Raw genomic sequence first — 15584 nt, 5'->3', positions numbered from 1 at the left:
ATGTTTCGTTGGAGTGGTAATGCCTTTCAGTAGCGAGGATGATGCGGGCGGATAATAGCGCTATATCTGAGCTCTCCCTTTCATTTAGGTTTACAGCGGGGAACTTTGTAGAGGCCCCGGAGTGGGTATTAAGAAAGAAATTGGCGTCCCAGCAGCGATTTTTGATTTAAAAGCAAGTAGTGAAGGTAAGCCCTATCGAAATTAGGGATTTCAGCATCCCGCACTTGATTTATTGAGATTGACTCGCCCTGGTTAGGTCAGACGCTAAGAGACTTCTTTATGCGTTTCAGTGATACACCCTGAATATTTACGCAGGACTTATACTGGGTTCTCACCACATGACATCTGGATTTTGTCCATCAAGTGAGTTGATCTCTAGTGTACGTATAAGTCACACCAGGATAAGCTCATTGATGTACACTCATGGACTATGGAGTTTGGGGTTCTTTCCTTCTTATACTGACAACGGCATTTGTAGCCCTTAGTTTCACTATGGTATCTTCCAGCAATCTACACAGATTCTGAGGTGGAGTGGACTCTTCCCTTCCTACATGCTTGCTATTTTATCCAGTGATGGTCTCCCGAGTGGCACGTTTATTGGTAGTGGTTCGCACAGAGATTAGATAGTATCTGCTTTTGTTTTGATACAATACGTTATTTTATATTTGTATGGGTTTGTTTCCTTACCATTGTTCTGAGGAGGCCAAGACGTATATGAAGGCCGAAACGCGTCGACAGGTTTTGACAAGAGGAGTCCAAATAGAATTAATTAATCTTGTGACGACTGTATGCACATTTGTGAAATTAAAGTCTTTAGAGGAGTAATAACCTTGTGTGCATATAACACGACCTCTAAGTGTATTCCCTTTATTGAATAGGTGAACAATGTTTTTTCTATCAAGTGGGTAGAAGGAATCCATGAACTGTGTTGTTTTGTGATTTGTATATATATGTTTGATAAAATAATTTCAAAAATCAATACTACGATAAATTAAGACTATGTAAAAATGTGGCTTTGGTATGTGATTTGTTGTTTGGAATAAGGAACATAAACGAATGACAGGACTATGTACTGTTAATAGGGTAGTATGAATTTCCCTATGTAAGGAGATATAAATATATCTTTTCTTCCTTTTTATTTTTTTCTTTCTTACTTTTGTATTGTATTTTGGCCCAGGTACAGGAGGGTAATTTGGGTAAACCCCTACATATTTTTTTAATGCAGATAAGCAGGATCAGCACTGTATAAGGCTTTGTGGGCAAATTAAAGAATTTTGAAGATCTCTCTATAACAAGGAGCCAATGTAGGTTCCCAAGATGAAAGACACGGGCCCTTACAAGCAAGACCAGAAATAAAAGTCTAGTGGCCAAGTTCAGCACAAGTTGGAGTCTACCAATAGCATAGTATGGAATGCTGTAATACAGCCAATTACAGTAATCCAAATGAGAGGCAATCAAGTGATGCACGATCGCTTTCCTGGCCAAAATCAAATGCCAAGTAAAGATTTTGCATAGCATATGTAGCAAACAGAATCAAACAGCAGTGACCATATTGACCCATTTGGTCATTGAAAGTTTAATGATGAGGAAAACTGAGATTTAATTTCTGGACATATAGATGGAGAGAGTGCTGTTCCAAGATGCAATACCAGCAAGCAGAAGATCAATTTGGAATGTTGTAAGAACTGATGTCACTAAATCATTTTACGAGTGGCACAGCAATATAAAATTAAAATGGAAGCAACATGGGGGGGGGTGAAGCAACACATTGTGTGGAGAGGGTACAGTGACCTTATAAACCAACAACAAATAAAAGCAAATAAATTGCCAATAAGTGTTAGAAAGCATAACCAATAAAGTGCAAAAGCCAAAAAACAAACAAAAATGCCTTCGAAAAACTGAAATCCCGGGAAGAAGTTACAATCTGGAACCTCTGCCCTGCAAAAGATCTAATTAGCTCCCAAGGTATTTTTTTTAAAACAAGCGTCAACAGATTATGCCTGACAAGGAGAAGAAAGGAAGCAAGTCTTAATTGAACAGGCTTTCCAAAGGCTATGGCGGAAGTGGAGTACCCAGCAGGAAAATATGTATACTGCTTAATAAGTAACTACCTCCTAAACTTGAAAGAAGTATACTAGACATACAAAGGATTATCTAGCTAACTGCTTTAAAAATAATGCAGGATGCCTTGCAGGTTGATTAAGACAAGCAGTGAAGCTCCCAGAGGACAAGTGGATTGTGATAAAATGTGTTGATGCCACTCAGAAGTCTGGCCACTAGATTCGGGAATAGTGCGAGGAAACCTGCCTCAGCATAGCATTATTCCCATTAATGTGAGGAAAAACAAATGCCTGACTGGACGTGATGATTTCTTAAGGTGGAATCAAGTTCTTGGTGAGCATGGGCAATCAAAGGTTTCACTGTACTAACTTGTGTTTGTCCAAAGAAATGTAGTTTAAATGACAACTAGGGAATACATGACAAATCCCAACAGCTTTAATGAGCGAACCAGCAAAAGTGACTGCAAGGTGCACCATAGTATACAGCCAGGTTTGTACCACAAACGTCTGAATACAGGGAACAAAGAGCAAATATGTAGCCTTTTTCAAATGTACCTTTTGATTAAATGTGGACATATACTATTCTGTGTGCTAGAGACAGCCATCCATTTCAATATCAGCCAAGGACAACACACTAAAAATACTACTACTTATTACCTGCGTACACATGGATAGAGATGTACCATACCCCAATTATTTACCCAAGCAATTTCACAAAGATTGATCGGAATTCCCAAAGGGCACATCAGAATGTGCCTTATAAATACTAACTGGCAATACAAGAACATGGGAATGGGTGAGGATCCTTATAACTCCGCCTTAACAAGAGTGTCCAACTTGAGAAGAAGCACCTGAACTACATCACAACCATCAGCCAACTTTCAGGAGCATGGACAAGACGGAAAGAGTGCCTCAACTGCCCTTTATCAAATGTCACTCAGAAAGCCAAAAAGATAAGGAGTCAGGTGACATTACTCACAACTCTGTTGAGAGCGCTGTCAAAAACATAAAAGAATGCAGACTCATGCTACAGCTAAAAGCCCAACTGGTACAAACTTAGAAGATTTTTTTTCTCCACATGTTAGTTTGAGGGCACCATATCAGTGGCATTAGTCAACTAATTAAGAAAAGGCAAAGCAGTATGCAAGTTAGAAGGAATTATTCAAATATACAGTCCCTTTTCTTTTTAATAAAAGTGATTTCTGACCCATAAAAAAAAAAAACATATATATATATATATACATATACTCACACACACACACACACACACACACACACACATTCATGAAAATTACTCTGTGCTATTGAAGTATTCACAATAGATGTTAAGCAAAGTAGAAAAGGGGTAAAAAGATCCTTGGTAGTTGTTGAGGTCATACTTGATGTAAAAGATCAATAATACATATTGGGAAAAACGTATTGTAAAGGAAACAGATTTGAATGCATAGAAAAAGGAATGACAAAGTCCAAGTCTTCACTTCATGATATGCAACCGCCACAGACAATGAGCACTCTTCATGTTTTTACCATACCATAATGTTTACTGATATGTATGTAGATGAGAAGATTAATAAATGCAAGACAGAAAAGTGGTGCCACTTTAATAGGATAGTTTATGGCGTTGGAGGAACTAATAAATTTGCATACTTGAAGTAACCCGTCTAGGACTCAGAAAGCGTTTTTTTGATTATTGAATTATATCAAAATGAAAACATTATTTCAATCAAAAATATAAAATCGCTACTGCGAAGACAGCCTGACCACTGAGTGAAACCTAGATCTAGATACTTGAAGGTTTTCTTTAGTAAATGCAGGTGATAGCAATCTGAGCTATCTACAGCCATAATTTGGTCTTCCACTGGCAGCTCAAGGTCCATCACAATCCCTACGTTTGGCATCTTATTAGAAGCAGCTAGACATTTACCAGAGATGTTGCAATCCAAATTCCTTTGGTTAGGCAGTAGTAAGTGTGCTAACCACGCTGATCTCAAAGTTATTAGAGTTTTGTTTTAGAGAATTTGTGAACACTCGCCAGTCCATTCATTTCAATTATTTGGAAACCAAAAGCTTGTCTTTCTTCATAAACAGAAGGGGTAGTTCATCAATAATTGGAGTAATCTGTATAATTATGATACAGAATATTCCATAGTTTGAGTAACACCCTCAATGGAAGAACGAATATGGTAAATAAAGGTGAAGAAAAGGCAAGACACCGCAAACAGACAAACTCCATTTTACCATATAAATATGTATCCTGACTGCCCGAGACGTACCAGCAAGAAAATAGTTAAATTAGGACAGTACAATGTAATTTAGCCCACACACTACTAATCTAACAAGCGTTACATTGAAAAGCTCCTGAAAAATTCAACAAAGAGTGGTCCGATACGCCCCAATCAGGCATAAATTACCAAAAACCTATAAAAGTATTGAAAAACAACTTGAATGTCTTCGCAAATTTACTGTCATTGTAAGCCTAGAATTGTGCTCTGTGTGCTCCAATATCTTTGAAAGAACAGGTTTGAAACAGGCTTTTGGATTCACAAGTCTGTATGATGCCCCAGAGACTCTCTTTTGTGTTTTGTGCTTTTTTTCTTAATAAAACAGAGTAGTGTTCAACGCCTACTAAGACCATTTAGAACATAATTCAAATAGCTGCCACTGCATTAAAAGAAGGCCAACATCAGAGTAATACAAGGACTAGAATACTGCTGTGTAAAACAGTAAATACAAGACTGCCTGTATAACATGCTACACAAATTAGAAGTCTCCTCCCCCCACCATCCTGGGGATAGTAAGGAGAGACCTCACTGTCCCCACTTTCTGTACTGAATAAAGATTATGATGGCATGCACAACATCAAACCTCATAGAAAAGACAACCAACGATATTTATTTATTTATCTGATTTGTATTGTGCATGGCTGCCCCAGCAACGGGGCGTCCCAGCGCCACCAAAGACTATGAGAGTAACCGGGGAGGAAAGAAGCTTAGGGATAAACCGGGAAAAGCCAGGTCTTGATGGCTTTACGAAAAGCAAGATGGTTCTGGATCCCTCTGATCGATACAGGAAGCAGATTCCAAAGTTTTGCCGCAAGACTGCGGAAGGAACGGCCTCCGGCTCTAGCTCTCAAAACACGAGGGATGCTAACCAAAGCTTGGTCAGCAGACCTTAAGAAACGCCGTGGCACATAGAAATGTAAATTTCACAAATTTGACAGCACCAATGGAGCCTGTTGGGTCAGGATCCTGAGCGATACACAAAGGGTCTTGAACTGGATTCGCTTTTCTCAGGCAACAAGTGTAGTTTGGGCAAGACATGGGAAACTGAACAAGATTTCGGAAGTGCCACCAGAATACGCGCAGCAGCGTTCTGAATTCTCTGCAGGCGCCTTATGCTGGACTTATTGGCCCCAAGATAAAGAGAATTACCATAATCCAGCCTTGATAAAATTGTCGCCTGGATAATGGTTTGACGCACCTTGGGGGAAAAGAAACCAAGCAGAGGTTTCAAGCCACGCAACAGCCCAAAACAGGTCCCTGCCACAGCTTTTGAATGTGTATCGAAGGTGAGACCACTATCGATCCACACACCCAAATTCTTAACTGCCTCTTTGGGCAAGGGGGCCGGTTTGAGACTATCTGGCCAACACTGCTCGGACCATAAATCCTGGTCCTTCCCAAATAACAGAACCTCGGACTTACTGGCATTCAACTGCAAGCAGTTTGCAGCCATCCAGTCCACCACCTCTAACAGGTCCTCCTTGAACTTTCCCAAATTGACACTACTTCTCTTAGGGAAAGCGATCACCAATTGGGTGTCTTCAGCATACGACACCAGTGACAACCCTCTTCCCTTAGCTACCAATGCAAGAGGTTGCATATAAATAATGAACAGAAGGGGGCTCAATATTGAGCCCTGGGGCACCCCATGTTTCAAGGCGAACTCCTGCGATTGAAAAGGTGGCACCCAGACCTGGAAAGATCTACCCTCCAAGAAGGACCGACACCAGCCCAAAGCCAGGCCCCTCAGTCCAATATCCTGCAAGCGCTTTAACAATATCTCATGGGAAACAGTGTCAAAAGCGGCACTTAAGTCCAAAAGAATTAAGGCCGCAGAATCTCCCACATCAAGATTCCCACGGATTTCTTCCGTCACAGCCAACAGAGCAGATTCTGTACCGTGGCGTGCTCTGAAGCTATTCTGCAAGGGATCAAGAATGGCATTGTGCTTAGTGAGAATAGTATTCACATGAGATTCCACCAACTTAGCCAAACAAGCATTGGCATAGCCAATAGGTCTCGCCTTTGGGACCGTACAAGTGTTTAGTTATCCAGCACAATAGCCTTGTTGCAACAACATCAACTGTTTCATGGCTAAACACTTGAAAGGTCCCAAAGGCGAGACCTATTGGCTATGCCAATGCTTGTTTGAACAAGTCATGCCCTATAGTACCAGCATTACATGGAGCCCGAAGACTCACAAAAGCACTATTGACCCTCCCTTACGTCCTATTATATCCACCATAGGATCCAGTACTGAACCACTTTCCAAATACACTGACACCTTCTTATGCCCTCTCACAAAGATACATCTGTGATACGGGTGACATCATTGAGAAAATTGAAGGTATGCCATTCGACCACATTAATGATATTCTGGTAAAACTTGACATTGAGGCATTGTGCACCAGTATCCCTCAATGTCAGACGTTACAGTCAGTGGCACTGCTCGTCAGTAGAACTCTAAGTGAAAGACCGGATACCTTCATACTAAAATGTTTGGAGATAGTCCTGATGAATAACTTTTTTGATTTCAATGGGCTGGTATATCAGCAAATCAAGGGCACCAGCGTGGGGGCTTCCTGTGCGCCCAGCATAGCGAATATCTAAATGGGCGAAAGGTAATTGAAGAATACTTTCAATGAAGCGGCCCCTTTTTCGAAAATGTCAGCACATGGAAGCGCTTCATTGATGATGTTTTTTTTCATTTGGAGAGGAGATCATGATACTCTACAGGAATATGTTGCTTTGCTAAACGCCAGTGATAGCAACTTGAAGTTTACAGCTAAATCCAGCCCCGTGAAGGTTGCATTTTTAGACATAGTGATCCGTGGACAAGAGGAAAAGTTACAAGTGAGCTTTTTTTTAGAAAACGTACGGCGAAGAATACCATCCTCAAAGCTTCCACCCCTCATGTCAAAAGGACTCAATTCCCTTGGGGAATTCTTGTGTGTACGCCGCAATTGTACGAACATGAATGATTTTCACATCCATGGTGATGCCTTAAAAAAAGTCTCCTAGCCCGAGCATACTCCAACCGATTGGTTAAAACGGCCTTTAAAAGGGCAAAAATACTACAAGCGCGACGCACTACTACAGGGCGATACCCTTAATGCACACAAGGATGAAGTACAACTCAACCTCCCCTAGTAGCCTCTAGGAGAAATAAAAACCTATTTGACATGCTTGTACACAACAAGACAACAAACCGGCAACACCTTCCATCAGACCACCATTACGGGATTACCTCCCATACTAGGGAACCACAGATGTGGCTCATGCCACGCTTGTGATTCAGCTATGGTAACGTGTTCCTTAACATACAAGGGTAAAATCATCAAGCTCAGAGATCTGAGTAATTGTAGGAGCCAAAATGTCACATACATCATCTTGTATCCATGTGAGCTGGCCTACATAGGAGAAACAGGTGGATCATTTCGTACAAGATATAGTGAGCATAAATCAGCCATTTGTACGAAAAAACTTGCAGATTCCATTGTTTCCCATTGTCTAGAAATGCACCATAGAGAAAATGATCTGCGATGGTGCATCCTTGAGAAAGTTAAATTAAAGACAGGCCTGTCTGTTGAAATAACCCGGGAAAGATTCTGGATTTTCACCCGCAATAGTGTCAATGAGGGTTTGAATGAAGAAATTATTTGGAATATTAAAAATCATCATCAATAGCCCAGATATTCTACTATGACGAATGAACTATACGTCCCTCAGAAATCTCTGTATTGATCTTGTAGAGGTTTCAGTATCTGTACTTAGAGGTTATTCATGAGTTCCATGCACACCTCAATCATAACTTTTTATAAGATCAATAATTGCTCATCATTTTTTACAATATGCTCATCTCTCATTATTCCATCTATTGTCTTTCATAGGATGGGTTATAATTCACTCACTGTATTGGGATATACTCCTGTGTCCTGTTCATTATATTCTTAGGTCTCTTATTAATGTATTCTGGACCTATTTGGACTTTGAATTCCATCTGAGTTCGACATACTACAGATAGTTTATTCAAGCCAGATACTTATTCTGTTAGAGCATTGGTTATTGCCACATTTTGTGGGGCTATCACTTTGCTATTATATAATTTCTTAGCACTAGCATACCTATAGTGTTGTGAGCTATTCTCTGGATATGTTTAAATTATAACTTGGCCACTCCACAATGACGCGAGCCATAGTGTTAGAATGTTCATACATATATGTCCTCTTCCACGTTATTGTAAAGCACCATGGTCAACTTTAATTATGTAGGCGTAACTGGATGTTATATAAAAAAAAAAGTCAGAGTTGCATGTTTGCACTATCAGTATGTTTACATCCTTAGCTTTAATTTTATGCATATATACGCTAGGACTTGCTCTGACCACGGCCTCACTGTGACCCCTCTGCACTTTAGCGTCTTTTGCACACTTATTTATTTAAATCTTATTTTTGCACATTCAGGAACCTAATTGATCAAGAAATCGATCTGCACTAATAGCGATTATTTTTTACAAATATATGGTCAATTTATATATATCCAGCTTTAACACGGTTCAGACTCTTTGTCTTTGTACAGTCTACAGCTGTTATCTGCATCGAAAATTGGGTCCATCCAGCCATATTGTGGTCATACTATTGAGGGCAGCTATGTATAAATATAAAATATTTATGTGACTCTAGCTACTCAGTTCGATTGCAGATACTTATATTTACAGCTTTGAATGAAATGCAGTTTTATCGATTGTGCAGAGTTATGTTTGGCTGTATATTTATACATCTATGTGCTCATTTTTATGTACGTAAATTATTGCATAACATTTAGATGCCACATCTAATTTCAACATAATTATTAGGAGATCAGCATTAATCATGCTGTAGGTGTACTCTTTAACTTCATGATATGTCTATCATGGTGCCCTTTATAGTCCAAGGAGGGTCACGACTGAGGTGTTCTAGTTGCCAAACAGGGGGTAGTGTCATGAAAGGAGAATTGGTTTTAATCACGTGAGTTGGTGGATCAGGGTTGCCCAAATGTATTGGTGTCCTGTAGTTTGGTGCACAGCTACATCGAAGAAGAATAAAGAAAACTTAAAATATCCTGCCCTGCCTGTGTTGTTCGTGGGGACTCCGTTGCGATAGTTCGGCTGGCTTCACGATTGGGGAGAGCAGCTGATTGGACATAAATATGCGTGGTGGACCCACACGAAAAAAAGCCAGCACGCCGAAATGAGTTGCGCTCAGAAAGTACTTTGGGGCCTATGGCATTTGGAATTTAAAGAGCAGCAGAACTCCACCAGCAATAAACAAGTGGAATCAAGAACTAAACATGAGGCCCGGGTAAATGAAATTCCTGGGTGGGTTCCAGAGGGTATTCACTGGGAGGATACTGCCGTTGTTGTCGGTCTGTCCAACATTGACTTAAGCTGGTGTTATGGGCCCAGTTCCGCGAATGTTTTAGCTGTCTCGTGTGTGGCATGACTGGCGACCTGAAGGAACCCATCAATGTTGACAGTCAGCACAAAGGTGCCTTGCTAGGCACACATAATCAGGCTGGATGCTATTTAACAGCCCAATTCATATAAACGTGAAGCATGTGCACCGAATAGTGCTCTTCGGTACGCATGCATAAACAAGCTCAACAAAGTAGTGTTTACTGAAGCCGTTATGGTACTTGTCACGTGACAAGGTGTGAGGCAGTTCAAAATAAACATGGCAGGAGGGGTGACAGAAGCGGATGGCAAAATAATCAATGAGCTTCAAACGTAAGGCTGGCATATGGTGAGCACTTTCGCGGGCGCTTTGATGTTCTCAGTGGCCGCGCGGCTCACTGAGAACATCAAAGCGCCCGCGAAATGTACACGCAGGCTGCCAAATGGTGCGCGCGCCCGGCGCACATGCACTGTAGTTGGGGGCCTGAAAAGCACTCGTTTGCACTTCCAAATCCCCGTTTTCTATAGCTCTCGCCAGAGCAGCGCTAGAGCGCTGGCTCAGGCGAGACCTAAAAAGGTAGTTGGGAGATAGGGCGATAATTGCCCAGCTCAACAGGATCCAAAGACGGTTTCTTTAAGAGAGGAATGACTTTTGCGTGTTTCCACGCTACTGGTAACACAGCTAAAGACAAAGAGAGGTTAACCAAGTCCAAGCTCACTGGAGAAATCATAGCAAAAAAAAAAATGACGGAAGTGAGTGGGTGTCAAAGGGTCAATTGGCGAACCTGATTTAATTTTCATACAGAGGGTCTCAAAGTCAGCGGGGGATAAAAAAGGAAAGGATGACAAGCTATTGCCCACCCGGATTCCAAAGTCCCCAGGCCCATCCCTAAGGCCCAACCAGACCGCAGAAGGAAGACATTGATATATCTTCTCAACCTTGTTCACAAAATACCTGGCCAGATCGTTACACTGACCATCCGATGAAATAGGAGATTCCCCTGACGCACCTCCGTTCTTCATACTCTTAAGCAAAGAGAAAATTGTCTTAGAGGGATTAGTACTGTCCGAGTTTTTTCTTACCAACAAACTCATCACGTGCTCTTCGGATTAATTTATGGTAATGTTTGATAGATGCTCGATATTTATTTTTTTCTACCAAATCATACGAGCGCCTCCATGCTCGCTCAAGCTGTTTACAGTGTTTTTTGGCTTTAGATAGAGAATCGTTAAACCAGGGTTTGGACTGGCCACGATTATTCGCACCCAAATTAGCCAGGATGCAGCTATCCAAGCCCAGCGTCAACCAGTCATGAAAATGCAAATTAGCAACCTCCATTTCTGGTGGCAGCTGCAGCCTGTGGCTAGACCAAAAAGCAAATAGATGGCTGCTATCCAGCTTATGCCAGGGTCGTTTCAAAACTGGAGCAAACAGATTGCAACCCGGCTTTCCCTGCCACCGCAATGAGAACGAGACCAAATAATGATCTGTCCAACACTGTGGAGCAGGCGGTTGAACCTTCAGCAAAACAAGGTTAGAGAATAAGGGGTCTAGTAAGTGCACGGCGGCATGCGTGCACTCAAGCACACACTGAGTCAGTTGGTACGCCTCTAGATCAGCCAGAAAAATGGCAATCTCCACCTTCCCAGCATTCTCAAGATGAAGATTTAAGTCACCTAGGATGGTAAAATTCGCCGCTTGGCTAGCGTAAGACATGACTTTGTTCACTAAATCTTCCCTAAACGCACCAGATGGACCGGGGGGGGGGGGGGGGGCGATAAATGAGAAAGCCGGTAATGGTTAGGCTATGTTTCAGCATGATTTTAAATAGGGCACTCTCACAGTCCACTATATTCTCCCTAGTAAAACTACAGGAGTATATGTCTTTCACGATAACTGTGATCCCGCCCCCTCTATGACCCCCTCTGTTTAAAGTCTTCATTGCAAAGCCATGAGGAAGAGTCACCCAGGGTTCTGCAATGGAGTCTTGTGTAAGCCATGTCTCCGTTAAAAAGAGATCATCAGGGGATTCGTCCTCCAAAAGATCGAAAACCTCGGCATGATGTTTTACCAGCGACCGACAATTCAGACTCAGAAACTTAAAGTCCGTGTGATCAGGGGGGCATGATACCAACTCCTCCCCTAGGAGTTGAAACGAACAAAACTTACATTTAACAGGGCCATCCAGGGGAGCCCAAGGTGAAAAGGGGCATTTAATCTCCAACTTCACTAGCTCGGTATGCGAATATCTCAGAAAATCAGTTGAAGAATGGGCAGGGGTTCTGGTGACGGCCCGGCGCAGACGGGCTTGCCTTCGGTGCGCCATCGGCGCGCTCGCGCAGCGGGCCCGTCAGTGCCTCCATAAGTAGCGTCAGTGATCTAACAACTGGACCGCTAACCAAGAATCACCACCAAGATGGCGGTCGCGCTCCTCGATCCCGGAGCAAGATTGCTGGTTTCCCCACACTAAACCACCTCCACGAAACACTTCCCCGCAATGCCCCCGATGCGCAGCAGTCAGGTAGGAAAATAATCCTTACACTCGGCGATAATTAAAAACAGTAGCATAAAATGTACAAAGATTCTCAATACACACCCAAAATGTGCAGAATGCGCTAAACTAACTCCCGGCTCATGCCTCAGGAATCTAAGGTCTCAGTTGTTACCCACCAGAAGCAATTCTGGCAGGTAAATGAGATGTTACTGGTCCCAGAAGGCCTACGGCAGTAAACACTATCAAGACTCTATTTTGTGTAATACCTTACATCCCAAAACAAGAAATACAATTTCAATACTTAAAAAATGTTTCTTGCAAAAGCATTCACTGCAAAACGACTCTTTCAGCCTGTTTCCTAATACTACTCCCCTATCTAAATTAAAATCACATTTGCTTGTACAACCGTAAATACTATTGATAAATGCACTTACCTAGATCAGTTTTTAGGCTGATTTCAGATGGGGGCTCCGATTCCAAGGGAACATTGATAAGCGTGTAACAAACATTTTCTGCTGCCGTCATGATGATGGTTTTCTATTTAACTTAAATAATGACCTTTAATTTGGAGTCAGATGGCTGAAAAGAGCAGATGAAAGAAAAAGAAAAAAAGAAAAGAAAATCAATAACAGTTTCCTCATAATAAAGAAAAAGTAGCTAACAGCAGCTACACTTCAAAACATTATTAGGTTCTAATGTTCAGATTTAAGCATTATAAAATAAATGTGAATAGATTGGAACGATTCAGCAAAACAGCTAGCGCAAATGCAACATAAATTGAAGGACCACTGCAGCTTTTGGGAACATGGAGCTAATGGGATTTGAGTGCGATCCGGTATGCATTTAGTGAACCTAACAACGAAAAGAGTCCTAGGCAGGAGCTGCACAGAAAACAGAGCCTATTGAGTGGAGTCACAAAGTCAGAGTGGGTATGGGCAGACGAATGCAGGATGAAAGGAAAACGCATGTACTGCCCTCTCTCCCTTTCAGGGTCTATGCATGAGATAGCAGAAATTCAGTTTAGCACAACTCTCAACATTATAAAGATGAAGAACAATGCGCACATGACAAATTCAGGCTTGGCGAAATGCAAGTGTGATGTTGCGGAATTTGGGGGCGGGTTATTGTGATAACTTATGTCAAAAGAAGGAGACCATCAACTGGCATCCTAGCAGGTGACCGTTTCGTTCTTCCAGTCTCATATTGCTTCATTGGCGTCCTCCCTGAACCCGAGTGCCACTGAAAATAAGGTGGTTTTCATCAAGGTCTTAAAGCTTGACTCTTAACGCATAGCTTTCTTTTCAGTTTCGTTATACTACTGCACACTTCTAACACAGTAGACCGTGTGTGGTCACTGGTGCTAGACAGACGAACGTACCCCATCTACTCTCTTACAGAGAAAGGCTGTTGCTAACTGACAGTAATCATGTCAAAGTCTTACGCTAGAGTCTACCCCACCTAGGTCTGCACCGTGCACTGCTAGGGCGTAAAGGGTAGTGTCCTGCTGCTCCCCTTTTCGCGACCTGACTCTACCTTCAAGCGGACTGGGCTCCAGAGCGGCAGTGGTTTTATCCTCCGTGGGAACAATACGCTTCCTGCTATCGGATCTCATGCTCTACCTCAGATACTCGCTTCTCTACCAGACAACGCGTCCCCACGACAAGTTTCTCTCCGTACCTGACTGTGTGCCACTGGCCCCGCTCCTCGCCGGTGGGTGTCGCTCCCTACCCCAGCGGTTTCGCCGTCTCCGTGGCCTGCGATGTAGGTGACGTGGAAGAGCTTCACTTTAGAAGCCACATCAGGACTACGGAATCCGGGAGAAGGCAAACTTCCTCTCAATCGCCTAACGCTACGTACAACTTAACTTCCGGGTTAACGCGGGTATCAACGTCTCAGGCACAGAGCACGTCTGGTCTCTCACCAAGACCAAGTGTGTGTTATGTGCGCGACTCCCGGAGTTTATGTAACAATACTGTACTTGGAAGTTGGACGTAAGTAAACGCCTTTACATAGCTATTTACTCCTCTGACTAGGCGTTGAAGCTCTTCATGCGAGGCAGCACGTAACTCGTTTAGTCTAGCGATCGAAGTTATGAGAACTGTAATCGTGAGTAGTGACGGTAGGCAGGGTCGGATTGGGATCATGATTATTTATTTATATTTACTTATATAGCAGTGACATTACCCAAAGGTGCTAGAGCGCTTTACTTTACAAGATCAATATTTCGTTACAACTAGTTCAAGTTAAACAAATACTACTTTACAAGAGAAACATTTCGTTACAACTGGTTCAAGTTGAACAAATACTACTATCAATAATTACAAAGGTCGAGATTATAATATGGTAGATCTTTTATTTGTCTGTACTGCTTATTGTGAACCACGTAATAAGTGGCTGAAACCTATATGTACTAGACTAAACACCCGAGTGAGTAGTGAAGCATTGTACATCTTGAGAACCAACACTTCTGAATGGCTAACTATAGGATTGGCCAAATTCCTTGGGTGGGCTTGGCTGATAAGGATTAAGTCAGTCAGCTCATAGTATCATGACCCAAATAATTTGTATACTGTGTTATCCCACTGATTTTTTGGCCTATGATTTTATTAGTATTGACGATCTGCTATTTTTTATATATGCTCAAATGTTTTTACAATTCCCCTTGACGTCTTTACAAGCATGTTTAATTGAGATTTTTAACTAGATTTGCCTTGCCTTAACTTTTCTTGTCTTGTTTCTTTTTGATTTGTTTAGTATGTGTATTTAAATATTTATGATTTTATGACTTCGGCGCACTAATTGTATTTAATGTAATTTTGTGTATATGTGTGTCTTTTATGATGAAAAATCGAAATAAAGACGTTAAAACTGAAACTGAATATGGTAGATCATTATATACAGAATGTACAAGAGATATGTACACCAGCAAAAATGTTGAGATAGTGTAGATGTTTGAGCCGTGAGTTGATTGGAGAAGAAAGGTTTTCAGCTCCATATTCAAAGTCAGCATGGAGGTCGTTGTGCTTAGATTTGTAGGTAATGAGTTACAGATTATGGCTGCGCTACCCTAGAAGGATTGCCATCAGTCGTTCCTTCCAGCAGCATTGTTTTGGCATTTCGTGATGGTCTGGAGCCGTCAGATAACGGGGAGTGGATGTGTGCAGAGCTTTATGGGTGATGTAGGCAGTCTTGTAAATAGTCCTTGCTTCAGTTGGTAAGCATTGAAGAGTGATCAGCATAGGTGTAATGTGGTCATTCAATTTAGCCCTGTAGACGAACCGTGCTGCTGACTGTAACATTGATTTCAAGTGGGTGA

General features: G+C 41.9%; 1 protein-coding gene across 1 annotated transcript in view; it reads right to left on the bottom strand.

Annotated features, from left to right (window-relative positions):
* COPB1 (coat protein complex I subunit beta 1) overlaps positions 1 to 14130 on the bottom strand; it is a 250477-nt gene extending 236347 nt beyond the window's left edge. Inside the window, exons 1-2 of the mRNA XM_085648117.1 lie at positions 13946 to 14130; positions 12703 to 12847 (exon numbers count right to left, since the gene is read on the bottom strand). Coding sequence (XP_085504243.1) covers positions 12703 to 12793 — 91 coding nt within the window. The 5' untranslated portion in view covers positions 12794 to 12847; positions 13946 to 14130. The remainder of the gene's footprint in view (positions 1 to 12702; positions 12848 to 13945) is intronic.
* Positions 14131 to 15584: the final 1454 nt, after the last annotated feature.

The sequence above is a fragment of the Triturus cristatus genome, chromosome 3_2 (genome assembly GCF_964204655.1).
Source record: "Triturus cristatus chromosome 3_2, aTriCri1.1, whole genome shotgun sequence".
Classification (NCBI taxonomy): Eukaryota; Metazoa; Chordata; class Amphibia; order Caudata; family Salamandridae; genus Triturus; species Triturus cristatus.
The sequence above is the reverse complement of the archived record's forward strand: the minus strand, read 5'-3'. Positions and strand labels throughout refer to the sequence as shown.